This window comes from Muscardinus avellanarius (genome assembly GCF_963383645.1).
Source record: "Muscardinus avellanarius genome assembly, chromosome: 9".
Taxonomy (NCBI): Eukaryota; Metazoa; Chordata; class Mammalia; order Rodentia; family Gliridae; genus Muscardinus; species Muscardinus avellanarius.
Window position 1 is genome coordinate 49,461,712 of NC_137795.1, and position 27,497 is coordinate 49,489,208.

Below are 27,497 nucleotides of genomic sequence, written 5' to 3' on the forward strand. Positions count from 1 at the left end.
AGATTTCTGTAATTTGAATCCAGGACTATTCTTGACTACTCTTACCTTTATAGAATAAAATGTTATGTTGCTCTTTCAAATAAAGCACTGGCCTTCAGGATTAATTACCAAGTGATCTATTTTCTGTATTTGCTTCAAGACCATTTTGACACTCCATGCCTCTGTTTTTTGTTTTTGTTTGTTTCTTTTTTTGTAACTCATTTTTTGTCACCTAATACCAGTATTGGGAAGATAAACTGGAATTGCTACTAATTCCCACTACCTAGAAAATTTTGTATTTCTAAGATACCTTGGCAAAAAAATAAGAGCCAAGAAAATATTTAGTTGTACTCTATTAAATGCTGAAGTTGTTTAATATTACCCTTGATTACATAAATATAGCAAGTCTCACAGACCAGAAAGCACATGGAATTCTATTCTAGTGATCTTTTGTAGGAATTCCTCTCTTGAATATCATGGATAAGAGATTATAATTTTTGAGATGAGCATGGTGGCTCATACTTGTAATCTCAGCACTTGGGAGGCTGAGGCAGGAGGATCTCAGGTTTGCAGCCAGCCTCAACTACTTAGTGAGGAACTCCACAACTTAGTGAGACTCTGTTTCAAAATGAAGAATAAAAAATAGGGCTGGGGGTATAGTTCATAGGTAGAATATCCCTGAATTCAATCTATAGTACAACAAAAAAAGAAGGATTGTGATATTTGTAATTTTGGGGTATAGATATTTAACCCCATATCATTTTTTAAAAGATAATATCTGTTGAGCATGGTGGCAAACACCTGTAATCTATAGTACTTGGGAGACTGAGTCAGGATGATTGCAGGTTTGAGGCCACCTTCGAAATTTAACAAGACCCTGTTTTAAAATAAAAATTAAAAAAGGCTAGGAGTATAGTTCAGAGATAGAATGCCCCTGGATTCAACCCCTAGTACAAAAAAATAATGCTTATATTACATAGCTTTGTTGATAATAATAGTATTATAATCAGATTATAATTCTCCCCAATCTGAATTTTCTTTTTTTTTAATCTGCAGATAAGTGACATTCAAATAGGAAATAAATGCTTCCCTGTTTGATTTGTAAATATCTGTCCATTGTGATCCTTACAACCTTCTGCCACTGATCTGTCAATCTAAGCAAGAAACAATGCTTTAATATTTATAGAAGTTTATATCGAATATGTACCATGAATGATATTTGAATTAAATTGTTCATATTATGTATGACCATATTATGTATTAAAGCTGCTGTGTTTATGTTTTTTTAAATGAATGTACTACTTAGTAAATGGCTGTTTAAATTTTGAAACTACTTTTCACCCTTAATCTCTTCTGATGAAGGAAATTAAGAAAAGCAGCGCATTTGGAAGTACATAGGGAAGGAGATGGCTCTAGTACCACAGATAACACTCAGGAGGGCGCAGTTCAGAACCACAGTGCAGGCACCTCGTACAGCGTGGGCACTGTCTTCAGAGATCTCTGGCATGCTGCTTTCTTTTTATCAGGGTTTGTATTTAACCTAGTCTTTATCTCTCGGTAGAGCTTTACTATCCCTTTTCTGGCATTTTAGCCTCAAATAATGAATATTAATGACTTTAAATATGGAAACCTCATTGTGGATTTTGTTATAATAAATTACTGCGATATAAGTAATGGAAAATTAGAGTCTCTAACATTTTCTTTGGGTTATGTGTAAATTATTTGAGAATGAATATATACTAGCAAAGTATGTTTAGTTGACTAGTTATCTTCATCAGCATTATAAGTTAAAATTGGCTTTAATATGTCGTGAGTTATGTGAAATTTTCTCTTCTAGGTTCCTACTCCAGTTATCCAAAATTATCTGCAATAAGTATATACGCATTTTAATTTAAAAGCAAATATGAGCCAGGTGTGGTGGTGCACACCTATAATCCCAGTACTTGGGAAGCTAAAACAGGAGAATCACAGGTTCAAAACCAGCCTCAGGAGTCTCAAAAATAAATTAAATAAATAAATAAATAAATAAATAAATAAATAGGTGTGGCTCAGAGGTAGAATGCCCCTGGGAGAATCACAGGTTCAAAAGCAGCCTCAGGAGTCTCAAAAATAAATAAATAAATAAATAAATAAATAAATAAATAAATAAATAAGTGTGGCTCAGAGGTAGAATGCCCCTGGGTTCAGTCCTTAGCACTACAAAAAAAATTTTTTTTTTAAAATCACATATATACTGTACTATGTTCATACTCTGGGTGTTTGTATAGTTTGTACCATCAACAAAGATTTACCAAATAGGAAAATATTTACACATAATAGCAGACTTCAAAATTTTAAACTCAAACTTACTATTTAGAAAACTTAATTAAAAACAATTAAGGGTTATGTTAATAGTTTATATATGCATATAATGTGAAAAAATAAGAAAGCTTTTGAAATAGTGAGTGGGTAATGAGAGGCATTAAACCAAGAAAAGGGATATTGCAAATAACTTTTCTTATGCCTTGTTAACTGCTTCACTAAAATTATTGTTTTCTCAATTTATGACTGTGCTCTTATGATAAAGTTTATCATGCCTTATACAACTAAAAATTATACCTTGGGCATATTTCTACTGATTGTAATTTTTAGGAGAAAGTTCCAGAATTTAATAGTTTGCAGTAACATAGCATTAAGTTGAAATTCCAAACACCTGTTCTTCCAGAGATTATACATAATTATAAATGTGTGTGTGTATATATATATTTATATATTTATACATACACATAAACATACATATATATATATATATATGTATATATATATATATATATATATATATATATATGTAATTTTCTAGTGGGGATTGAACTAGGAGCATTCCATCTCTAAGCTACACTTTCAGCCCTTTATGATATTGATGATATACTGAGGACTGAACCCAGGGGCCTTCTACCTTTGAGCTACACCTTCAGTCCTTTTTTATTTTTATTTTGAAACAGAGTCTTGCTAGGTTGATGAGAGTTTCACTACTTGAACCTATGATCCTCCGTCTCAGCCTCCCAAGTGTCTGGGATTACAAGTGTGTGCTACCATGCCGGGTTTCCTTTTTATTTTGAGACAGGATCTTGGTAAATTGCTGAGGTTGGCTTTAAACCCCTGATGTCTTAGCCTCCCAAGTACAGAGATGACAAGCATGTACCACACCTGGCAAGATGATATGTTTTTGTTTTTCAGCTTGGCTTGGATTCTCTATCACTCTCTTCTTTAGTCTTTTTTTTTTTTTTTTTTTTTTGGTGATGGTACAGGGGATTGAACCAAGAGGTATTTGACCTCCAAGCTATACCTTCAGCCCTTTTTATTTTATTTTTTTTGTTTTGAAACACAAATGTCTAATTTTGTATATAGTATCTTGGTGGTTTTCTGGATGTTAGGATGAAACCACTGTTTTTAAATCCTCTACTTATACATTGGAAAGGTGTTATTGTCTGAATATATTATATTCTTAAAAAGATAAAACTTTTTAAGAGAAGGCATAATATTTCTCATTTGAAAAAGTAGAAGTTACTACAAAAAAAAAAACTTTATAAACCTGAAAAAAAAAAACACAAGAAAGTATCAATTTAAAAACATGTAGAAGCCAGGCATGGTGGCACACACTTGTAATCCCAGCATTCAGGAGGCTGAGACAGGAGGCCCTTTGCAACTTAGTGAGACCCTGTTTCAAAATAAGGAGTAATAATAATAATTAAAAAAATCTAGGGCTGGGTTTATAGCCCAGAGGTAGAATGCCCCTGGGTTCCATCCCCAGTACTGCCAAAAAAAAAAAAAAACAAAAAAAAGATGTAGAAATCAATCACAGTTTCTAAGACTTAGTGCTTTAATTTTGGGGAATTAGTATCTTAACATAATTATCATTTCTATTGAAAAGATTGAAAGGGAAAAGTTATATCTTAGTTGTATATCTATTCAATAAATACATGTTTCATAATTCAGCTAGATATTGTTGAAAAACAGATCAGCAAATAGGAATTATTATTATTATTTTCAAAGTAGAGAAAGTAAAGCTGGATATGGTGGCTCATGCCTATAACCCCAGTACTTGGGAGGCTGAGACAGGATGATTACAGGTTCGAGGACAGCCTCAGCAAGTAGTCAGACTCTCATTAACCTAGCAAGACCCTGTTTTTAAATAAGAAATAAAATTGGGATGGGGGTACAAGGCTCTGAGTCTTACCCCCAGTACCATACACACACAAAAAAAAAAAAAAAGAAAAGAAAAGAAAAAGAAAGTAAAATAAATTTATCTTTTATTTTAGTATTCAGATAGCTGAATTAGAGACAAATACAAGAATACAACTAGACTGCATTTTAGTCCATATCCCTGACTGTACCATTAAAATCTTCTTTCAGGGCTTTGGGGTATAGTTCAGTGGTAAAGCACTTGCCTAGTGAGGGCAGAGTTCTGGGTTAGATCCCAACTTTGCAGTGAGGGGAAAAGAGAAAAGATTTCTGTCCTATTCAGCCTCTATACTTATTTTTCTTAACATTAAAGTGAAAGTTAAAGATTTAATACATTGATTTTCTTCACATAATGGAGCATAGCACATAATATAGGTTAAACTGGCATTCGTTCTCATCAGGAGTTTTTGGTACAAGGATTAAAATTTGGCTTTTACTGACTAGTTTACATAGTTGAGTCATTTAAGCTATAAACTGGATGATGTGCTGTTCCCTTCTATAGACAAGGAAGGAGAGAACTTAAGCATCAGTATATATGGGAGAGAGGGAGGGAGGGAGGGAGGGAGGGAGGGAGGGAGAGAGAGAGAGAGAGAGAGAGAGAGAGAGAGAGAGAGAGAGAGTTTTTTTTTGTTGTTGTTGTTGTTTTTTATTTATTTATTTATTTTTGAATGCCCCTAGATTGAATCTAGGGGCATTCTATCTCCGAGCTATATCTCTAGCCCTATTTTATTCTTTATTTTCAAACAGGGTCTCACTTAAGTTGCAGAGGGCCTCACAAGTTGCTGAGGCTGGCTGAGAACCTGCAACCCTCCTGTCTCAGCCTCTTAAATACTGGGATTAAAAGCATGCACCACCACATCTGGCTTAAATCCTAGATTTTTAAGAAGGCATATGGCTGCAACAAATAGCTCAGTAAATTTCCTAGAACAATTAATTTTAGAGTTGGACTGGTCTTAGAAAGATCACAGGTACTGCAAATGAATCTAATTTACTAGACTTCTCCCAAATTTATGTGTGGTAGAAAACATCTAGGGAAACATAAGAGCCCAAATGTCTTTGAGTGGCTATATTTGCATTTAATCGAGGTATATGCATAGCACCACAAAAAAGTGATGATTATATGTTGGCTTTTGTGTCATTTTCTTGCATCTGAGACTTTATGCATTTTGCTTCTCTACTACCTAACCTTGAGGAAGTGAAAGCAAGATTAGAAATTTCATACCGTGTTCTGGGACAGAGTTGCCTGCTACTGTTATCTTTCCATTCAGCAGCTTCCTAATGGCTTTGAATACTAAAAGGATGATCCTTAGTTTTTATTTATATACTTCTGAATATTTTTGAGATTATTAGCAAATACTTCCAGACTTTAATTTTTTTTCCCCATGGCAGAATGGAATGCTATGAGTGTCTTCAAATACCTGACAAGTGTTTTAATACAGAAACACTAGTTTTATATTTAATGGAATACATTTGAGATTTTACAAGATAGCAAGTAGCTCAGAATGCTCCTCTGTGTTCTATCCATTGCACCACACACAAAAAAGAGTTGCATTAATATATTTTTTTAAGGTGGTACTGGGGATGGAGCCCGGGACATTCTACCTCAATGTTTCATCTCTAGCCCCATTTATTTTTTATTTGAAACATAGTCTTGCTAGGTTACTAAGGTCTTACTATGTTGCTGAGGCTGTCTTTAACCTGCAATAACCCTATCAGCCTACCAAGTACTGGGATTATAGACATGCACCATACTTGGCTGAACTAACTTTTTTATTTACATTTTTAATGTGGAAAACATCCAGTTCTATGAATTATTTATGGTATAAATTATATATATGCTTGTACTTTTTCAGAAAAGACTAAATCATCATTTATTTCACAAATGAATTAAGGTGATTATACCACAAATATTTTTAAATGCCATTTTCTCCCAAGAGCAGCTTTGACATAGAATTACTCTTTCTTGAATGTCAAGTATGATTATTTTAGAAAGGAATTTCCATATAGATTATACTGTCTAAAACTTGAAGTGGTAGGGTAGTTATAAAACTGAAATCTTTCTTGACCACGACAATTAAATCATACGTTGTTTCTCAGTAAATGTTTTATATTAAAAATCCAATTTATAAGTTATTGCTGGCTTTTTTTATTAGTAAAAATATTTTAAAATATCTGCCATAGGCCAGGCATTATGTTACATGCTATAATACAACAATAAAGCTGATAAACTACTAAAGAAGAATCACATATAATCAATTCATCAAAATACAGTATTGTAAGTATAGAGTATTCTTAGACCAAGAAGGGCATAGGTATAGCTATCTCTGTCAAGGAGAATCAAGAAGGCTAACTATTTTGGGGGAATCTGGAAAGTGAATTTAAACAATAGGTTGGATAATGTAGTGTTCTTACAAAAAGGATGGTTCTTGGAAATCTGGTTATTCTCGATAAAGACATCTATCTATCCTTCCTTCCTTCCTTCCTTCCTTCCTTCCTTCCTTCCTTCCTTCCTTCCTTTCTTTCTTTCTTTCTTTCTTTCTTTCTTTCTTTCTTTCTTTCTTTCTTTCTTTCTTTCTTTCTTTCTTTCTTTCTTTTCCCGAATAGAAGCATAAGCTAAATTTAAGAGGTCAGGGACTCGGAGGGGAGCAGCAAAGACAGGGCTGAGGAGAGTGGCAGCCTTATGATGGGTGATTGCCCAGGTGAATGGCTAGGGCTGGGTGGCTGAGCCTTCATCAAAGCCCTTCTTCCTCAAGATGGATAGTTGTTCCTAGGGAAGCCTTTAGTTCCCTCTACAAGTTTCTTTAATATTCAAGACAGAATTAAATATGAAATAATTTTCCTCTAAGAATCATAGAAGGATAGAGTTGGAAAAGATACTAAAAAAGCACAAACTTGAGTTTCTAATATCTTCCAAAATCTTAAGGATTCTGAGTAGAAAATGTGAACATAATGAATTTTTATTATTTTAAAGAGCTTAACAGAAATTGCACATTTTCTTGTGGTCTTAAATATGAAATTTCCTTGGTTTGTACTAAAATGTCAGATTTACATTAAGCTGAGGTTCTGACTGAGCTATCTTCTGACTAAGGTTAACTGTTTCACCATTATTGTTAATGCTTAATTCAATAGCATCTTTTCAAAATCCAGAAGTGAAGTCATGGTCAAACCAATAAATCTGGTCAAATTTGCTATAATGTTTGTGATACCAAAACACTTTTCACTGATTTCATCTTATTTTTTTCTGCATACCACTATAGAATCACCTAATAACAGTAGAACTAAGTGGTCTTGACTCTTATACCAGTGCTTCTTTCAACTGATCGGAGCTTCTTCTGTCTGTGCTGTAGTGTCAAGCTCCAGATCCCTCCATTCAGAAGCACTTGTTGTTGGATCACATTCTGCATGCTTCTCAGGTGACAGGGTGTCTCTTTCCACTCAGAAAAGAGGCTTGCTGGCATGCTAGATCTCATGCCACTCTACCTGGATTGAGTACCTGGGTAACTCCTCAGAGGTTGCACTCAGGACAAGGTGCAGCATTGCCGTTGCAGCTCTGCAGTGCCCCTCCTCAGTCTCAGCACCATTCATTCCATTCTCCTCCTCCCTTTTATGCCCTGCCCCCAGTATGTTGCTCTGAAAACAGCTTTTGACAGGAAATTCTTTCTTTGCTGGGGCTTTGCAGAAATATGTACTCTATATGTCTAGGAAATAGTGCTTCCATCATAGGATAAGTAAAATCAGTATGTCTACTGTTTTTAAGATGCTCCTAACTTCTCAGATTCCTGTGACTTATGGCTTTTGGGTTGATCAGAGAAAACATTGACTATGTTTTTTTAATGCATATATTATATGCTTTAAGTGTATCAGAAGGTAGATTTGTATATGTGTATGTAGATAATACTAAAAGGTACCATTTCTATAGCATAGTACTGTAATCTCTAATGCCAATTTCTTCCTACTTCACTTTCAGTTTTTGGCAAGGAATGGTAATTTGGATATATATCTATTTTAAAGTAAAAATTCATGTATCTTGCTTCAGTTTATTTTCATACATTTAATGGTTGACTTAACTACAAGTAGCTTCCCCTTTAAAAATATGCTATGCTGAGCATGGTGGCTCATGCTTGTAATCCTAGTTCTTGGAAGGCTGAGACAAGAAGGTCACAGGTTCATGGCCAGCCTCAGCTACTTAGCCAGGTCCTCTGCAACTTAGTTACCCTGTTTGAATTTTAAAAATAGGGCTGGGAGCCAGGCGTGGTGGTGCATGCTTGTAATCCCAGCGCTTGGGAGGCAGAGACAGGAGGATACAGCAGGTTCGAAGCCAGCATTGATGGCTTAAGAGACCCTGTTTCCAAATAAAAATATAAAATAGGTCTGGGAGTGTAGCCCTGAGGTAGAAGGGTTTCCAGGAACCCCAGTACCACCAAGAAAAAAAAAAAATAGGGCTGGGAGTGTAGCTCAGAGACAGAAGGTCTCTAGATTCAATCATTAGTACCACAACCACCAAAAAAAAAAAAAAAAAAAAAATTCTAAGTGAAATTTTACTTAAATAAATCGTACGCTCCCACTACTTTTTCTTTGTATTTTTACTCTCTCAAACAAAAGAACAGGAGGAATTACTTAAACCTGAAACTCTTGGTAACTTGTGTTTCTCAGAGAAATATTTTTTAAGTTTTTAATTTTGATTTATTAATGGCAATATCAGGTATAGAAACCAATGGTAAAATTAAACCTGGCCTGGAGCAACGACAGGTTTTGAGTCTCTTTACCAGCAGTAATTGAAATTAAGCTCTTCTACCATTTCTTCTTCTAGCATTTTCTGAATGCCCTAATCAGGTGACAAATTCATTTGTACTTTTTAAATTATGTAGTATTTATTTATTTATTTATTTATGTATTTATTTATGTGGTACCGGGGGTGGAATCCAGGGGCTTTTCTACCTCTGGACTATACTCCCAGACCTATTTTATACTTTATTTGGAAACAGAGTCTCACTAAGTTGCTGAGAGCCTCACTAAGTAGCTGAGGCTGGCTTCAAACCTGTGTGATCCTCCCTCCTGTCTCAGCCTCCCAAGCGCTGGGATTATAAGCGTGCGCCACCATGCCTGCTTTAGTTTTATTTTTAGAATTTCAAATGTACAGGAAAATTAAAAAACAACACAAAGAATTCCCATGCATCCTTCATCCAAGTGTCTTGTTAAAAATCTGCTAACCAGCTGGGCGTGGTGGCGCACGCTTGTAATCCCAGCATTCAGGAGGCTGAGACTGGAGGATCACGGTTCGCGGACAGCCTCAGCTACTTAGTGAGGCCCTCTGCAACTTAGTGAGACCCTGTTTCAAGCATAAAGAACAAAAAATAGGGCAGAGGGTGTAGCTCAGAGGTCAAATGCCCCTGGGTTCCATCCCCAAACCCGCAAAAAAACAAAACAAAACAAAAAAAACCCCTGCTAACTATCCCTATTAATTTCTGTTAAAATAAAAGACTCTAATTTGGAATCATAACCATATCCAGTGGTCATGTTTCTCTAGTCTCCTTCAGTCTGGAACAGATCCTCAGTATTCCCTAAAATTTTATGTTCTTTACATATCTTTTTTTTTAAGATTCAGAGCACCTACTTTGTAGAATGTCCCTTAGGTTGAGTTTGTGCTAGTAAGTATGCTGGGTCTGATTCCAAATGACTTGTGAGAGCTGACTCACTCTCTCTCTCTCTCTCTCTCTCTCTCTCTCTCTCTATATATATATATATATATATATATATATATATATATATATATAATCTTTGCCCAAGCTCTGCTCCATAGTATGGGTACCTGAAATTGGCCAATGTAGAATTTTTTTTTCCAGCACTGGGGATGGAACCCCAGGGGTATGCATGCTACTTCTGAGTTACACTCCAGCCCTTTTTTAAATCTTTCTTTATTTGTTTTTTATTTTTGGGTGCTCCTGGGGATGGAACCCAGGGGCCTTCTACTTCTGGGCTACACTCCCAGGCCTATTTTTATATTTTGTTAGAAACAGGGTCTCACTAAGTTGTTGAGAGCCTCACTAAGTAGCTGAGGCTGGCTTTGAACCTGTGCGATCCTCCTATGTCAGCCTTCCAAGCGTGGGGATTATAAGCATGGACCATCATGCCCGGCTGATGGTAGAATTTTTTTTTTTTTTTTTTTTTTTTTGTGGTACTGGGGATGGAACCCAGGGGCCTTCTACCTCTGGACTACACTCCCGGACCTATTTTATATTTTATTTGGAAACCGGGTCTCTTAAGCCAGCTGAGGCTGGCTTCGAACCTGCGTGATCTTTCTGTCTCAGCCTCCCAAGCGTGGGGATTATAACCATGCACCACCATGCCCAGCTGATGGTAGAATTTTTATACCATAGATATCAGGAAATAAACAAAGGCCTTTTTTTCCTGGAGAGCTGGTTGTTAAATATTTATTAACACATTTTTTGTGGTTAAACCAATTTATGAATTTTTGACAGCAATATTATAGTTTCTTTGTTTAACTCATTGCATCTTCTCAGGTGCCAAAAATGTGGATTTGTTCTATTACTAGAATATTTACATTAAATCACTTAGATTAAGATGATATTTACTAGATTTCTTCAAGCATAATTTTATTATTTTTATAACCAAAAAATACTGTGAGATACCAAAAGGTTATGAAAGTGACCCATTTTTATTCCCCTTTTTATCTTCTTGTTTGAGTATCCTTTAACAGTTCTGACCTGAATTATTATAATGGTTTTCAAGTGGTGATTTTCTAAGTCTATCATTTCTTCTACATTAATTAGTTGGTATTTTACTTTAAGGAAAGCTTTCTCTTATTTACTCAAGGATATCTATTTATTCTTATAGTTCTGGGGATTGAACCCAGGGATGTTTTACTTCTGAGCTACATCCCCAGCCCTACTTTATGTATTATTTTGAAACAGGATCTCACTAAGTTACCATGTGTTGGCCTTGAACCTACAATTCTCTTGACTCAGCCTCCTAAGTACTGGGATTGCAGGTGTATGCCCAGCTAAGGATTCATTATTATTCATCTATCATTATTATTCATCATTATCATTATTCATTTCAGTGATTTTGGCCAGTGGAGTTCCTTTGAGCAGTTTTCTAGTCTTTTTGACATGTTACTGTTATTCTTTGAGCCTTTACTTTCTAATACAACAAAATTCTGAGGTTCAATTTATACTTCCATTCCTCAGCCCTGAAATCAGCCATTTCTTCAAGGAGAATGTTACATAGAACCCAAAATCTGGGGACAAGATGTACTCTTTGCTATTGGGGTATTGCTGTCCCCAGGCTTTTTCAGTGGACAGAGCTAGAAAGTGTGTGTGTGTGTGTGTGTGTGTGTGTGTGTGTGTGTGTGTGTGTGTTTTCCCTTTACATTTATTTCTGTACCTATCTATTGTGTGTGTATATATGTGTGTGTGTGTGTGTGTATGTGTGTATATATATATATACACATACATACCATAATATGTAAAGTAGTTATAGTTTTATACCTGTCTACATATTTATTTATGTTAACCATGAATTTGCAATGATAGCTCCAATATGAATATTGAATGAACTACAGGGTTCACTCTGCCTTTTTTCTAGTTATATCTTCTTGATCAGTGAAAAATCTGATTTTCATTATTTTCAGTACATTTCCTTATTCAATGAATCTTCCATATGTAGCCTATCTCTTAGGCTTGTCCAGCCATTCCTGTGCTCTCACGTTGTACCCACACTGGCTGTATTGACTGTCACGGGGCTGCCTTTGCTGTCCTGGTTCACTGATCTTCCTCCCTCAAGCATCTGACTGCCTCCCTTTGTATTTTTGAGCTACTTTGTAAACTCTGAGGGTGATAGTTCTATCAAGTGTATTCTTTTGCCTCTGAAGTTTGCTTTTTATAACTTACCTGTATTTGGTTCATGAGAAGCATCAAATAGTTACTATAGCTTAGTAACTTACTGTTCATGTCTCCTGAAAGCATTATGTGTACTCTGAGGAGAAATCACTTAAAGATTAGAAAGAAGCAGAGATAAGGCAGGGGAGTGGTGAGTGGTAGGTGAAAGGTATCATGTGGAGGGGTGCTGCTAGTACCCTCTCCCCTGGTTGACATTCTTTACCCTGTTCTGGTAAGGAAAGATTATATGAAGAGTATATTCTCTTTAGAAAAGTTCTTTAACTTAATGATCTTTTTTATATATATAAAGTTTTGGTTTGCTCTGTATGTTCCCCAAATGTTTAGCCACTATTTCCACTTTTGACTACTGGCTGCAGACTTATGTTTTTAACTGCCTCCTAATTTTCTTCAGGATGGTTCATCTTTCTTCTCAAATAAATTTCCTTTCTTGCATGTTCTGTCTGATTAATAATTCTACCAACATTTTCATTCCTTTTTTAAATCTGATTTCCTCCACTTCCCTTCCCTTCCCAGCATAGTCTTATTTTCATGAATCTTCATAAATAACTTATTTAGCATATTCTTTTTTATTTTCGAGTTTCAGACATTTTTAAGATATCAAGTAACTTCACTTCTTTATTTTTTCTCACATTTCCATGTTGTTCAGAGGTAAAGGGCTCATTAACTGGTGTTTCTATTAGTTTCTTCCCAAAACAGAGAAGGTCACAAGTTTCCTCTGTGCCTTTCTGTCCCCATCTATTCCTGGCTTTTCTATAATCCATTTTCTTCCCTTTCTCTGCCACTTTTACATGATATTTATTCTGTGGTTTATTGTTCTCTTGGTCTCTTCCTGAGAGGATCCTATAGAAAGGAAAAGTTCAGGAGATTGGGCTTCCAATCGGAATTACTCAAAGGCATCAAAGCCCTATGGAGCACATGGGCAGTATGGTCTGTCTGTCCCCATTAGGAGGCCTGAGGAAGAAGGGCAGAAAGAGAGCATCCTGTTTCCATAAGACAGAAACTTTCTATGTTTTGATAAATATGTTAAGAAGAAATCCTAACTGGCAGTTTCCCAAATATGGAGAATGTAATTACTTCATCGTCAGAAGGACTAGTCCAGTGCCAGCTTTGCTTCTAACTGGCTGTATGGTCTTAAGTCACTTGGACCTCTTTGTCCTACTGACTCCATGTTTTCCAAATAAGCATTTAGAATAGGTAAGGTGTTAGATACTTTTCAGTTTTAAAATACAGATTTCAGTAGAACTGAGTAGTGTATATTTTCAAAAAATTTTATGTTTTGCTCTACATGAAAGCAATGTACTAATTTTATTTTTCCTTTCTTGAAGACTTATACTTAGCCGGGTGTGGTGGTGCACACTTGTAATCCCTGCACTTGGGAGGCGGAGACAGAAGGATCGCGCAGGTTCGAAGCCAGCCTTGCTGGCTTAAGAGACCCTGTTTCCAAATAAAAATATAAAAAATAGGCCTGGGAATGTAGCCTGGAGGAAGGGTTTCCAGAAACCCCAGTACCACCAAAAAAAAAAATAATAAATAAACAAACAAACAAACAAAAACAAAAAACAAAAAAAACCTTATACTTGGAGGAAAATTCAAGTGGATTTATTTAAATATAATTACTTTTTGGGAGAGGGAACCAAACACAGTCTGAATGTATGCAGTTTTCAATATGATCCACATAAAAATTAAAAAATAAATTAATAAAAATATGAAAAAATCAAGCAAATAAATATAATTACTTTTAAACCATGGGGGTACATGCCTATAATCCCAGTATTTTGGAGGCTGAGACAGGAAGATCACAGGTTCAATGACAACCTCAGCAATATAGGAGACTCTCAGCAATCTTAGCAAGACCCTGTTTCAAAACAATAAAAAAAGGCTGGAGTGTAACTTGGAGGTAAAATGCCCCTGGATTCAATCTCTAGTAGTCCTTCAATCTCTAGTAAACACACACACACACACACACACACACACACACACACACACACACACACACCATACATATAATATAATTGCTTTTAAATAATGTTTTATGATAGACTTACTCTGTGTTGAACACATTTTAATTTTGTAGGAGATTTCTGTTCTACTAATCATTTCTTCTAGATAGCCATTCTTTTACCCACTATTTTCTCTGAAGCAGGCATCTCAGACATTTGTGTATTATTAAAAACTGGTTTGTTTCTTGTTATATTTTATATATTGAGGAAACTCTTATTCCTATAGAATGATCTTCAGTTCTGGCTTTTTAGATTTATAAGCTTTATGGCTACTAATATTTTTTCCAGAGAGTATTTTACTGGGTGAAAGAAGTTACTTCTTTATTTTCTTTATGTTCTTCATTTTCACTTGTTCCATTATTAGAAGCCTTATTGAAAGTTTTTTTTCTTTTTTATATGTTTTTGTTACAAAAGGTGCTGGGTCTGGTGGCACACACTTACAATACCAGTACTTGGGAGGCTGAGACAGGAGTATTGCAAGTTCAAAACCAGTCTTAGCAATTTAGTGAGACCATCATTAACTTAGCAAGACCCTTAGCAAAATAAAAAATAAAATTAGGCAAAGGGTGTAATTCAAAGGTAGAATGCTCCTGGGTTCAATCTCTAATATCACAAAAATAAATAATAAACCTAAGTGAAAAAATAAATCATAAAATGAATTGTATATTTAAATGAATTTATCAGAGATATTTACATATGTATACTAAGGATGAAGTATTGGAATAAACTAGAGTAGGTAATCTAAGTTAAACCACTAATTGCAGGTTAACCTGGTAATTATTAAGATAGTTTTTAAAATAAAACTTTAAAATATGTTATAATCATCATAAAATATATAAAATTTTGATTCCAGATTTTGCTCAAAAAGGCCAGTTAGTTTTATTTTCACTAAGAATGGTTTGATAAATAAGACCATATCACTTAGAATTACTATTTGTATGACTGTAAAACCTGTAATAAGCTGAACTAGGACTTTATATGTTTATTTTTTTCTGACATAGCTTTTTAAGTTATGGTAAAATATAAGAGTAGCCATTAAAACTCTAAGAAATAATTAATGTAGTTATCAACTGATCCCAATTTATATCAGTAACCCGTTTTTTATCAGTAACTTTTAAAGAAAGCTTCAGTGTTCATATAACATGCTTCTATGTATTTTTCTTTTTAGATCAAAGAAATCAAAGAATTCAATTGATAAATCAACTGAGACTGACAATGGCTATGTATCCCTTGATGGGAAAAAGACTGTTAAAAGCAGTGAAGATGGAGTACAAATCACTGAGCCTCCATGTGAAACTCTTCAGCCAGAAGAGACGGCCTGGACCACAGCAACGCTGAGGAATGTACCCAGCAAAGTAGGTGTCATTTCTGAAATAGTTCACTTGTGTGGTTTTACATTAACTATATGAAATGACTTAGACACAGTAATTGCCCTTGAATTAAATGTTTCCCTGGAATTGATTCTGTGAGACTGTATAAGTAATACTGATGAAGCTGAAAATCAGATAAATATTATGATTATAACTTGGTACCTTCTGAATTAGTTGATAGCTTGAATTTTTCAAAATGTTAAAGGTACCTTATAATTTATAGTTGATGCTTCTTAAATTTTACCTTATCTTTTCCACTTTCCATATGTGTATAAGAATTTATATTAGATTCAACATCTAAATTATTTTAAAACCCGAATGAGGACATTGACTTTTGTTTCATGTTCTCTATAAGAAAATGCCTTGTTTCTGCTACATTTATTGCCTCTGGTGTTAATATTTGTTTTATATTTAATCTGAAAATTTTTATTTTAAATTATATTTTTTATTTTATTTGTCACATAGTAATTATACATATTTATGGGACAACGTGTGACTTTTCAGTACATGTATAGAATTTGTAATGACACATCAGGGTAACTGGCATATCTGTCACTTCAAATTTCTATAATTTCTTTGTGGGACATTCACAGTGCTTTCTACTCTATTTTGAAATATTCAGTTGACAGTGACTCTCTGCTATAGAGAATGAGAAGTTATTCCTCTTCCCCACCCATACCCCTGTGCCCTTAGCCATCCTTTCTCCCCTACTTTGCCTCTTTTTTCCCCCTTCTCCAGGCCTTAGTAACCATTCTTCTACACTTGGACAAGGTCCACTTTCTAAATGTGTCTATAAATAAGAATGTGTCTTACTTGCTTTTTCTTTGCCTGACTTATTTCACTTAGTGCAAATGTTCTCGGATTCATCTGTGTTGCTGCAAGTGGCAGTGTTTTATTCTTTCTCGTGGCTGAATGATATTTTTTGTGTGAATGTTTTCTTTACTCCATCACCTGTCAATGTACATTTCAGCTGAGTCTGTATCTTGTTTGTTATGAATAGTGCTGCAATAAATATATTAGTACCGATGTTTCCCCACACACAAACTTCATATAATTGCTGGACCATTTGGCAGTTATAGTTCTAATTTTTTGAGGAACTTTCATACTGTTTTCCATAATAGCTACATTAATTTACATTTCCACCAGTACTGTATGAGAATTTTCCTTTTTCCATAACCACGCCAGCATTTATATTTTTGTCTTTTTTGAAATAGCCATTTCAGCTAGGTTGTGATATCTGATTGCTATTTGAATTTTTATTTTCTTAATGATTAGTGATGTTGAACATTTTTTTTATATACTTATTGGCTCTTTATGTGTCTTCTTTTGAAAGGTAATTTAGGTTCACTTGCCTATTTCTTAACTGGATTATTTATTTTATTGCTGTTGAATTTTGAGCTCCTTATATCCTGGGTAATAGTCCTTCGTTGAAAGAACAGTTTGCAGATATTTCTCCCATTTTCTGAGTTTTCTCTTAACTGTTCTTTTTTTGTGCAAAAATGTTTTAGTTTGATGTAATCTCTTTTTGTCAAGTGTTGCTTGTGTTACATGTACTTTGGGGATTATATTAAAAATATCTTCATCCAGACAAATGTCCTAAATCATTTCCTTATGTTTTCTTTTACAAGTTTTATAGTTTTGAGTCTAAAATTTAAGTCTTTAGCCTATTTTGACTTGATTTTTTTATATATGATGAAAGATAAGGGTCAAATTTCATTCTCCTGCCTGTGAATATTCTCCTGCCAGTTTTCCAGGCACCATTTACTGTTCTTGGTGTCTTTGTCAAACATCAGTTATCTTTAGATATATGGATTTATTTCTGGATTCCTTATTATCTTCCACTGATCTATGTATCTGTTTTGGGGCCAGTACCATGCCATTTTGGTTAAAGTAGATCTGTAGTATGTTTTGAAGTCAGGAATTGATACCTTTGGGTTTATTTTTGTTCAGGATTATTTTGGCTCTTCAAAGTCTTTTGTAGTTCCAGACTTATTTTAGAAGTGATTTTTCTAGGTTTGCAAAAAATGCTATTGATAATTTTATAGGGAATTCCGTTGAATCTGTAGGTTGCTTGAGCAATATGGACATTTTAATAGTATTAATTTTTCCAACCCATGAGCATAGGATGACTCTTGGGTTTTTTTTAACCTCTTCAATTTCTTTTACATGTATTTTGTAATTTTCATTATAGAGACCATTTACTTCTTTGGTTCAATTAATTCCTAGGGTTGGGTTTTATTTTTAATTTTTATATTTGGTACTTATTGTGAGTGGTGTATTTTTTTCATTTTTTCTCAGCAGTTATATGTGTATTAAAAATGCTATTGATTTTTGTATGCTGATTTTGCATCCTGCTTTTTTACTGAATTTAATTATTAGTTCCAATAGATTTTGCAGAATCTATGGTTTTTCTATACATAAATTATGTTTCTTCATTGACTCCTTATGTTTAATTTCCTTGGATTTTTATAACTTCTGAAGTTCCTCTTGTGTTAATTTTTAGTTTTATTTCACTGTGGTCTGAGAATATACATGCCATGTTTTCAATTTTTTTGGATTTGTTGAAACTTTCTTAGTGACCTAACATAATATTATCTATCTTGGAAAATGTTTCATGTACTGGTAAGAAGAGTATATATTTTGCAGCTGTTGGATGAAATATTCTAAGTTTCTATATCCATTTATAGTATAATATGCTTTAACTCCAATATATTTTTATGTGGATGATCTATCTATTGCTGAAAGTGGGATGTTGAAGTCCCCAACTATTAATGTGTTAGAGTCTCTCCCTCCTTCTTGACCTAATAATGTTTGCTTTATATTTGGGTGCTACCGTATTGGACAAATGTATATTTACACTTATTAACCTCTTTATTATTATATAGTGACTTTGTCTCTTTACAGTTTTTTATTTAAAGTCTATTTTATCGGAGATAAGTATAGTTATTGCTGCTTACTCTTGGTTTCCATTTGCCTGATACATCTTTTTCTATCCTTTTACTTTCCATCCATGTGGATTTTTAAGGCTTATAATGAAGGGAGTTTCTTATAGGCACCATATCCTTGGGCCTTGTTTTTTGTTTGTTTGTTTTTAATCCATTCAGCCAGTCTATATTTTCATTGGGAAATTTAATCCATTTACATTCACAAATAATATTGATAAAGATATATTGTCATTTTACTAATTTTTTCTTATTTTTATATATCTTTTGTTCCTTTTTTCTATTCATCATTATAGGCTTTTTGCATTGATAAGATTGTCTTCCCTTTCTCTTTTGTGTATTTATAAGGGAGTTTTGTATTTTCATGTGTTTTCATTTTTGTTTTGTATTTACATTTTTGGTACTGGGGATTGAACTCAGAGGCATTCAACCTTCAGGCTATACTCCTAGCCCGATTTTATTACTTATTTAGAAACAAGGTCTCACTGGGTTGCTAAGGGCCTCCCTAAGTTACCAAGGCTGTCTTTGAACCTGTGATCACCCTATCTCAGCCTCCCAAATACTAGGACTACATAATTGTAGTTACTATTCTTTTACTTCGAGTGTAGGACTTCATTAAACATTTCTTGTAGGCCAAGTCTGGTGGTAATATATTTTCTTAGTTCTTGCTTGGAAAGACTATTTCTCCTTCACTTCTGAAGGATAGCTCTTTTAGGGATAATATTCTTGGTTGGCAATTTTTTTTCTTTTAGGACTTCCTAAATATGGGACTTCCAAACCAGGCGTGGTGGCACACACTTGTAATCCCAGTACTTGGGAGGCCGAGTCAGGAGGATCACAGGTTCAAAGCCAGCTTCAGCAATGTAGTGAGGCTCTCAGAAACCTAATGAGACCCTGTTTCCAAATAAGGAAATAAAATCATACTGGGGGCATAACTTGGAGGTAGAATGCCTCAAGGTTCAATCCCCAGTACCAAAACAATAATGGGACTTCCATCCCATTCTCTCCTAGGCCATGGGGTTTTTGTCTATTTTCCTTCCTTTCTTTCTTTCTTTCTTTCTTTCTTTCTTTCTTTCTTTCTTTCTTTCTTTCTTTCTTTCTTTCTTTCTTTCTAGGGTCTGGGGATGGATCCCAGAGGCATTCAACCTCCGAGCTACACCCCATACCCTATTTTTTTTATTATTTATTTTGAAACAGGGTCTCACTGAGTTGCAAAGGGTCTCACTAAGTAGCTGAGGCTGTCTGTGAACCGTGATCCTCCTGTGTCAGCCTCCCAAATGCTGGGATTACAAGCGTGTGCCACCATGCCCAGCCCGTGAAGTTTCTGCCAAGAAGAAATCTTTTCTTTCTTTTCTTTCCTTCCTCCAATCATTCACTCATTTCTTCCTTCCTTCTTTTTCTCTTTTTCTTTCTTTCTTTTTTTTTTTTTTTTTTTTGGTGGTTATGGGGATTGAACCCTGGGGCATTCTACACACCCAGCCCTAGTTTTTATTCTTTATTTTGAAACAAGGTCTCACTAAGTTGCTGAGGACTTTACTAAGTAGCAGAGACTGGCTGCAAACCTGGATCTTCCTGTTTCAGCCTCCTAAGTACTGGGATTACAAACTTGTGCCACCATGCCCAGCTCCCTTTTCTTTCAGGAACCTATGAGCCTAGGGCCTTGTACTTTGTTGGCAAGTGCCCTTTGCTAAGCTGTATACCCTGCCCTGGAGTCTTTCAGTTTAAAAATTTCTAAAATCTGAATATTTCTTAAAAACACACACACACACACACACACACACACACACACACATTCTATTTTGCATATGCACTCATTTAACTAGCATTCACCTCCTCTTTCTCCCTATAAACTATTATTAAATCAGTGGTTAGGCTGGGCGTGGTGGCGCAGGATTGTAATCACTGCACTTGGGAGGCAGAGACAGGAGGATCGCACAGGTTCAAAGCCAACCTCGCTGGCTTAAGAGACTCTGTTTCCAAATAAGAAATAAAAATAAAATGGATCTGGGAGTGTAGCCCGGAGGTAGAAGGGTTTCCAGTAACCCCAGTACCACCAAAAAAAACCACACACACAAAAAAAACTATTATTAAATCAGTGGTAGATCTTAAAATTGATGCTTTTTTGTTTGTTTGAAAAATAGTATGGCTAGTTCTTCTCTGGTCTCTCAATTTCTTTAAAATGACCTCTATTCTGCTTCTATCATATTTTATATTTCTTAATTTTCTAAACTGTTCTAAATCATTTATGAATGAAAATGTTATAGAATAATATTTTACAAATGGCTATTAAATTATTTTTAAAAGTAGAATATAATTTTCCCCCTTGTGGTGCTGGGGATTTCATCCAAAGGTCTTGTACATGCTAGACAAGTACTAGCCCCACTGGGCTACATAACCAGCCCAAGTAAAATGTGCTTTTTAAAAATATATACTTTTAGCCAGGTGTGGTGGCGCACGCTTGTAATCCCCGCACTTGGGAGGCGGAGACAGAGGATCGCTCAGGTTCGAAGCCAGCCGTGCTGGCTTGAGAGACCCTGTTTCCAAATAAAGAAAAATAAAAATAGGTCTGGGAGTGTAGCCCGGAGGTAGAAGGGTTTCCAGGAACCCCTGTACCATAAAAAATATATATATATACTTTTATTGGTGCAGTGAATTATACATCACGTTGAGATTCAGAGTGATACAAGCATACATGTGTACATTACTTGCTGTATAGTCACGGACATAAGACATTTTTGCAGAAAAATCAGATAGTACTGGTTACTTTGAGATACTTGAAAATATTTTGAAGGTATGTGTGATACACACACTTATATATGCACAATTTAAAATAATGACATTTTAAAGCTAATGGGTAAGTAAGGAATTATAATGCTTTTTGTGCATTCCCAATTTAGGATACCCAAAGGACAATAGCAAATGTCTCTGATGAAGTATCCAGTGAGGAAGGTCCTGAAACTGGATACTCATTACGCCATCATGTGGACAGAACTTCTGAAAGCATTCTTCGGAATCGAAAGTCACACCATTATAAGAAGCATTATCCTAATGAGGTATAAAATTTGGCCTTACATACACACACACACACACACGCACACACACACGCACACATTTACCTGATTTATATGTTACTAATTTATAACTTCTTTCAACAATTGAATTATAACTTTTTTCAACAATTGAATACTATTATGGAAAGAAATATTACTCATATTATCCATTTTGTCATTGTTATATGAATTTGATTTATAGTCACTTTAGATTTATGTATTATATACATATTGATAAATAGTTACAAATTTGCACTTATTTTGTGTAGTATTTCTGAAGAATTGTACATTTAGTTTGTTTACTTTTAAAAGAATACCATCCTATAGAGATAATACGTGAATTCCTTTGTGTTGTTTCTACAATTTGAAAGGCTGTATGCCTAGCTCTTCTTCTTCCTCCTCCTTTTCTCTGTCTGTCTGTCTGTCTTTCCTTCCTTATTTATTTACTGTGTGTGTGTGTGTGTGTGTGTGTGTGTGTGTGTGTGCGCGTGCGCGCGCGTATGTGGTATTAGGAGTTGAATGCAGGGGTGATCCACCTCTGAGCTACACTCCTAGCCTTATTATATTTATTTTGAAACAAGGTCTTGCTAAATTACTGAGTGCTGCTTTAAACCTGCTATCTTCCTGTCTCCGCCTCCCAAGTACTAGGATTATAGGTGTGTACCACCACACCACAGCCAAGGCTCTATGCATTCTTGATTATAGTATTTATTTTCCCAAGTGACATTATTCATTTAACTGTCATTAGTTATTAAGTTGCCCATGCTATAATATTCAAGTTTTTCTTCTTTCTGTTTTTTCTTATCAAATTTTGGTTTTCCCTAAAACTTTTTTCTAACTTTACTACATTTCTTGAGCTTAAAACTACTTAAATAGAAAAAGAATTTTATTTTATTTTATTTTATTTTCAGTTTCTGTTCTAATGGCAGAAATTTTTATTATCTGGCTTCAAAACAAATTACCTCTTATGCCACTTTTTAGCAACATTCTGTTTGAGTATTTTTTCCCTAGAGAACTTTGGGTTAAACTTATGAAAAATACAATCCTGTGCTGTACTGGAATATGAGTATTTTCAGGGTATTAAAATTAGAAGAGTAACTTTTTTTGCACACTGCCTTGTCTATCTCTGGTTAATCTTTCTGGTGACTGATTATGCTTCTTTTCTCTGGCTGCCATTAGAAATTTGCTAATACAGTTTGCTCATTCTTCTTTGCTCATATCTGATGTCCTGTATCTAGTTCATAAACTAAATAACCAAGCTTGTGAAATTCACAGTCTTATATACACATAGAAGTTCATTGGTGCTAAAAGCAACTTGGTTTTGGAAGTACGTTTCTCGCCCCATGGTCTTTGATTTTCTTGGTTTGCAGCTGTATTTTAAGTGGTTGAGATTCTGGAAGGGCAGAACATTATTCTACTAATCTTAACTTTTAAATAAATGTGTTGCCTAAAATCTCCTAGATTTCAGCTTAAGTAAGGCTGATAACTAGTTAATAGGCATTGGTTATTTTAAATCCTTTTAAATGATATAAAAGATTATAAAAATAAATCTGCTCTTCAGATTCTTCATCTGGAAAGTGGAGAAAGTAGACTAACAGATACTTAAAAAGATGTATTTAGTTCCCCAAAATTTTGACTCTTAAGTGAAACCACCTCCATAGGACATTTTTTTAAAAAGCAAAAAATAAAATGGCGACAAAAGATTTGCAGTCTTGTTTTACATTTTAATTTATATTATAAATTACTGTAATCTCTTTAGGTTTGTTCTTTAAACATGAGGAACAAAATCTCATTTGGCAAACAAAATAGCATCTTTAGGACCTAGCTTATGCCAGTTACTGTGTTTTAAAAAAATCCATACCAAAAAAAAAAAAAAAACCCAAAACAAAACTGAGCATCTTCAAGAAATGGCTGATTTCTAATTCCTATGTTTTGTAAGAAATACATAAAAGGACCTTGTAACCTCTTTACATGATAGAGTACAAGGAAGCTATCAAAGAATAATAGGGTCTTTTCAGGGGACTTTGGGGGGGCAAAGAAAATAGTTAGAATTAATTCTTTTTTATAAAAGTATTCCAGCTGGGTGTGGGAATACATGCCTTTAATCTCAAGATTTGAGAATCTAAGACAGGATCACAGGTTTAAGGACAGCCTCAACAATTCAGTGAGGCTTTTAGAAACCTAGCAAGACACTTTTTCAAAACGAAAAATAAAAAAGGGTCTGGGGTGTAGCTTGAAAGTCAGATGCTTCAGGGTTCAATCCTTAATACCATACACACACCAAAAAGTATTCCAACTAGTAAATGAAAAAGAAAATTAAAGCCAGGCGTGGTGGCGCACGCTTGTAATCCCCATGCTTGGGAGGCAGACACAGGAGGATCGCGCAAGTTCGAAGCCAGCGCTGGTTTAAGAGACCCTGTTCCAAATAAAAAAGTATTAAAAAAAAAGGTCTGAAAGTGTAGCCTGGAGGTAGAATGGGTTCTAGGAACCCCAGTACCACAAAAAATAAGTAAAATACATACATACATACACACATACATACATACATACATACATACATACACACATACGAACATTTGGGGAAGCACTTCACCTGTGCATGGGTGGACTGGTGGACTTGATGGGTCAGGAACCCAGCCATTTGTTGTAAGCTTCCCAAATGGCAAGATCTATAAGATACCCCCCCTCCTTTTTTTTTTTTTTTTTTGTGGTACTGGGGATGGAATTCTTCTCTGGGCTATACTCCCAGACCAATTTTATATTTTTATTTGGAAACAGGGTCTCTTAAGCCAGAGAGGCTGGCTTTGAACCTGCGTGATCCTCCTGTCTCCGCCTCCCAAACTCAGGGATTATAAGTGTGTGCCACCATGCCCAGCATAAGATACACTTTTAAGGTGTGTGTGTGTGTGTGCATGTGTGGTGCTGTGGATTGAACCCAGGGGCATTCTACTTCTGAGCTGCATTCCCAGCCCTATTTTGGTTTTTATTTGGAAACAGGGTCTTGCTAAGTTAATGTAGGCTTCACTAAGTTGCTGAGGCTGGCTTCGAACCTGCAATCCTAAAATCTCAGCCTCCCAAGTACTGGAATGACAAGTGTGCACCACTATGTATGGTTTGGACATCTAGGGTATTTGTGTGTGTGTGTGTGTGTGTGTGTGTGTGTGTGTGTGTGTGTGTGTGTGTGTTTGTGTGGTACTTGGAACTGAACCCAGAGGCAGTCTACCTCCGAGCTACATCCCAAGACTGATTTTATTTCTTATTTGTAAACAGGGTCTCTAGGTTGCTGAGAGCCTCAGTAAATTGCTAAGGCTGTCCATAAACCTGTTTTTCTCCTGTCTTACCTCCTCAGATACGAGGATTACAAGCGTGTGCCACCATGTCTGGCTGGGCATCTAATTTTTAAAGAAGAATCATCCAGTCCTCTGGTGGAATTAAAGTGGTAGTTAATGTCCCAGGCTGCCATAGTGTTTGGTACCAAGAGTGCTAGAGCTGAGGTGGAGATCTTGTAATTCCATGCATAGACTTTCACTTACTCTCCTGTTTTTTTGTCTTTTTTCTATTTGGTTGGCCTTTTCCATTTATCTTGTTGGAAAGATGATAGTGGGATTTCTTGGCTACCTGCAATGTAGGGGTATTCTGGGGAATGGACAGCTTGTTTTATGCATTTGCCCTTTTTTGCTCCTCCCTATTGTAGATTAGCTTTTTATCTAATCTTCCATTTGATGAAAGCATAACAAACCAACCCTGGCTTGGAGCCAGGCCATTTAAGTGACTCCAGGAAGAATCTTAACTTCTGAGTCTGTTTCTGCATTTCTACAGTGGAAAGATATGACTTCAACAGATTGTTAAGACTCAATAAAATTATGTAAAAATTGTTCATCCAGGTTTTTCTATTATATGTGCTTATTCCCTTCAATACATGATCTTTCTCCTCTAAATTTGATGATATATATTTAATTTTAGTTATCTGTGCAAAGATTTAAAATGAACAGAGCAAACCAAATTAAATGTGCTTAACTTGAAGAGTGTGTGTGTGTGTGTGTGTGTGTGTGTGTGTGTGTTACTAAGGATTGAACCAAGAGGTATTCTATCTCCAAATGATACTCCTCCCAGCCCAATTACCCCCCCACACACACCCATGGTACACCCAGGGGTTTTCTATCTCCGGGCCATACTCCCAGACTTATTTTATATTTTTTTGTAAACAGGGTCTCACTAAATTGCTGAGAGCCTCACTAAGTAGCTGAGGCTGTCTTCGAACCCAATCCTCCTGTTTTAGCCTCCCAAGCGCGCGGGGATGGTGGTGTGCACCACCACGCCCAGCTTGTTTTTTGTTTTGAAACAGGGTCTTGCTAGATTGCTGAGCATCTCATTATTTCCTGAGACTGTCCTCAAACCTGTGATCCTCTCTCTCAACCTCCCAAGTACAGGGATTACAGGCACATGCCACCACTAAAGATTTTTTATTTTTAGGTTTTAATCCCAATTTCTAGTAAAATTCAAAATGGCTATTAATTACCTAAGTGTTACAGGTAAAATTGTGTTTGAAATGTAAGCAATTATAGGTAATAAAAAGAAATTCTATGTGATATTTTTAGACTTTACATTTATAAAATAACCTGCTTATTACTTTTTAGCAAGATATAAAAATTATATTTTCTTAACTCTGAAATCAACCATTAACTTTAATTAAAAATCATCATCCCTTTAATTCTGTTGCTGATTTCTGTATCTGATTAGCAAATCAGTATTAGAAACTAGTGATAGTAAATGAGCTATATCAAAATATTAAAATTAAGCTGGGCATGGTGGCACAGGCTTGTAATCTCAGTACTTGTGAGGCTGAGACAGGAGAATCGTGGTGCAAAGACAGCCTGAGCTACTCAGTGAGTTCCTTTCCAACTCAGTGAGACCCTGTTTCAAAATAAAAAATAAAAAAATAGAGCTAGAGGTGTAGCTCAGAGATAGAATGCCCTTGGGTTCCATCCCTGGTACCTCCAAAAATAAATAAATAAATAAATAAATAAATAAATAAATAAATAAATAAATAAATAAATAAATCAAACCAGTTATGATGGTGCATGCTTGTAATCCCAGCATTCAGGAGGCAGAGACTGGAGGATCGCGGTTCACAGATAGCCTCAGCTACTTAGCAAGGCCCTTCGCAACTCAGTGAGATCCTGTTTCAAAAAATAAAAAAAAATAAAAAATAGGACCGGGGATGTAGCTCAGAGGTAGAAAGCCCCTGGGTTCCATCCCCAGTACCACAGGAAAGGAAAAAAAAAAAAAAAAAAAACATTTAAATTATCACTTACTGCTGGGCGTGGTGGTTCACACTTGTAATCCCAGCATTTGGAAGGCTAAAACCAAAGGATCATGGTTCGTGGACAGCCTCAGCTACTCAGTAATACCCTTTGCAACTCAGTGAGACCCTGTTTCAAAATAAAGAATAAAAAACAGGGCTGGGGGTGTAGCTTGGAAGTAGAATGCCCCTGAGTTCCATCCCCAGTACCAAGGGGTGGGGGAATATATATATATATATATATATATATATATATATATATATATATATATATATATATATATATATATATATACTTACTGAAAATGTAATGTTTTCTGTGCCTTGCTATCTAATGAACACTGTTATAATGAAAACTGGTTAGGCTTCAGGTATTTTCATTGACATTAGTCTGAAATATTTTTGAAATGTTTTTATAAAACAAAGCTTGTATTAATAATGGCAAAAGAAAAAATAGTGTTGGTTTCTGTCTTTCAAGTACTAAGTATTTGAGAGTTATAATCTATTTGAGAATACTAAACACATGAACACTTAAGACAGACAATATTCTGAAAAGTAGTGCAAAAGTCTATCATCAAATGAATATAACTCACCTTGGGGACGAGATACTTGAGATAGGCAACTTTAAACTAACATCCGTTGGGCCCCTGCTTTGTGCCAGTTTGTATTCAAAGCTATAGTGTTTGTTTGTTTTATGTTTAACAGCTCTTTAAA

At 35.2% G+C, this 27,497-nt stretch overlaps 1 protein-coding gene across 6 annotated transcripts in view; it reads left to right on the forward strand.

The window, feature by feature from the left end:
* PHTF2 (putative homeodomain transcription factor 2) overlaps positions 1-27,497 on the forward strand; it is a gene marked incomplete at both ends in the record, with an annotated part of 116,736 nt that overhangs the window by 58,340 nt on the left and 30,899 nt on the right. For all 6 annotated transcript variants that reach the window (XM_080701028.1, XM_080701030.1, XM_080701029.1 and 3 more), the window contains 3 exons: positions 1,342-1,506; positions 15,288-15,474; positions 21,329-21,484. In XM_080701028.1, the coding sequence (XP_080557154.1) occupies positions 1,342-1,506; positions 15,288-15,474; positions 21,329-21,484 (508 nt within the window). The remainder of the gene's footprint in view (positions 1-1,341; positions 1,507-15,287; positions 15,475-21,328; positions 21,485-27,497) is intronic.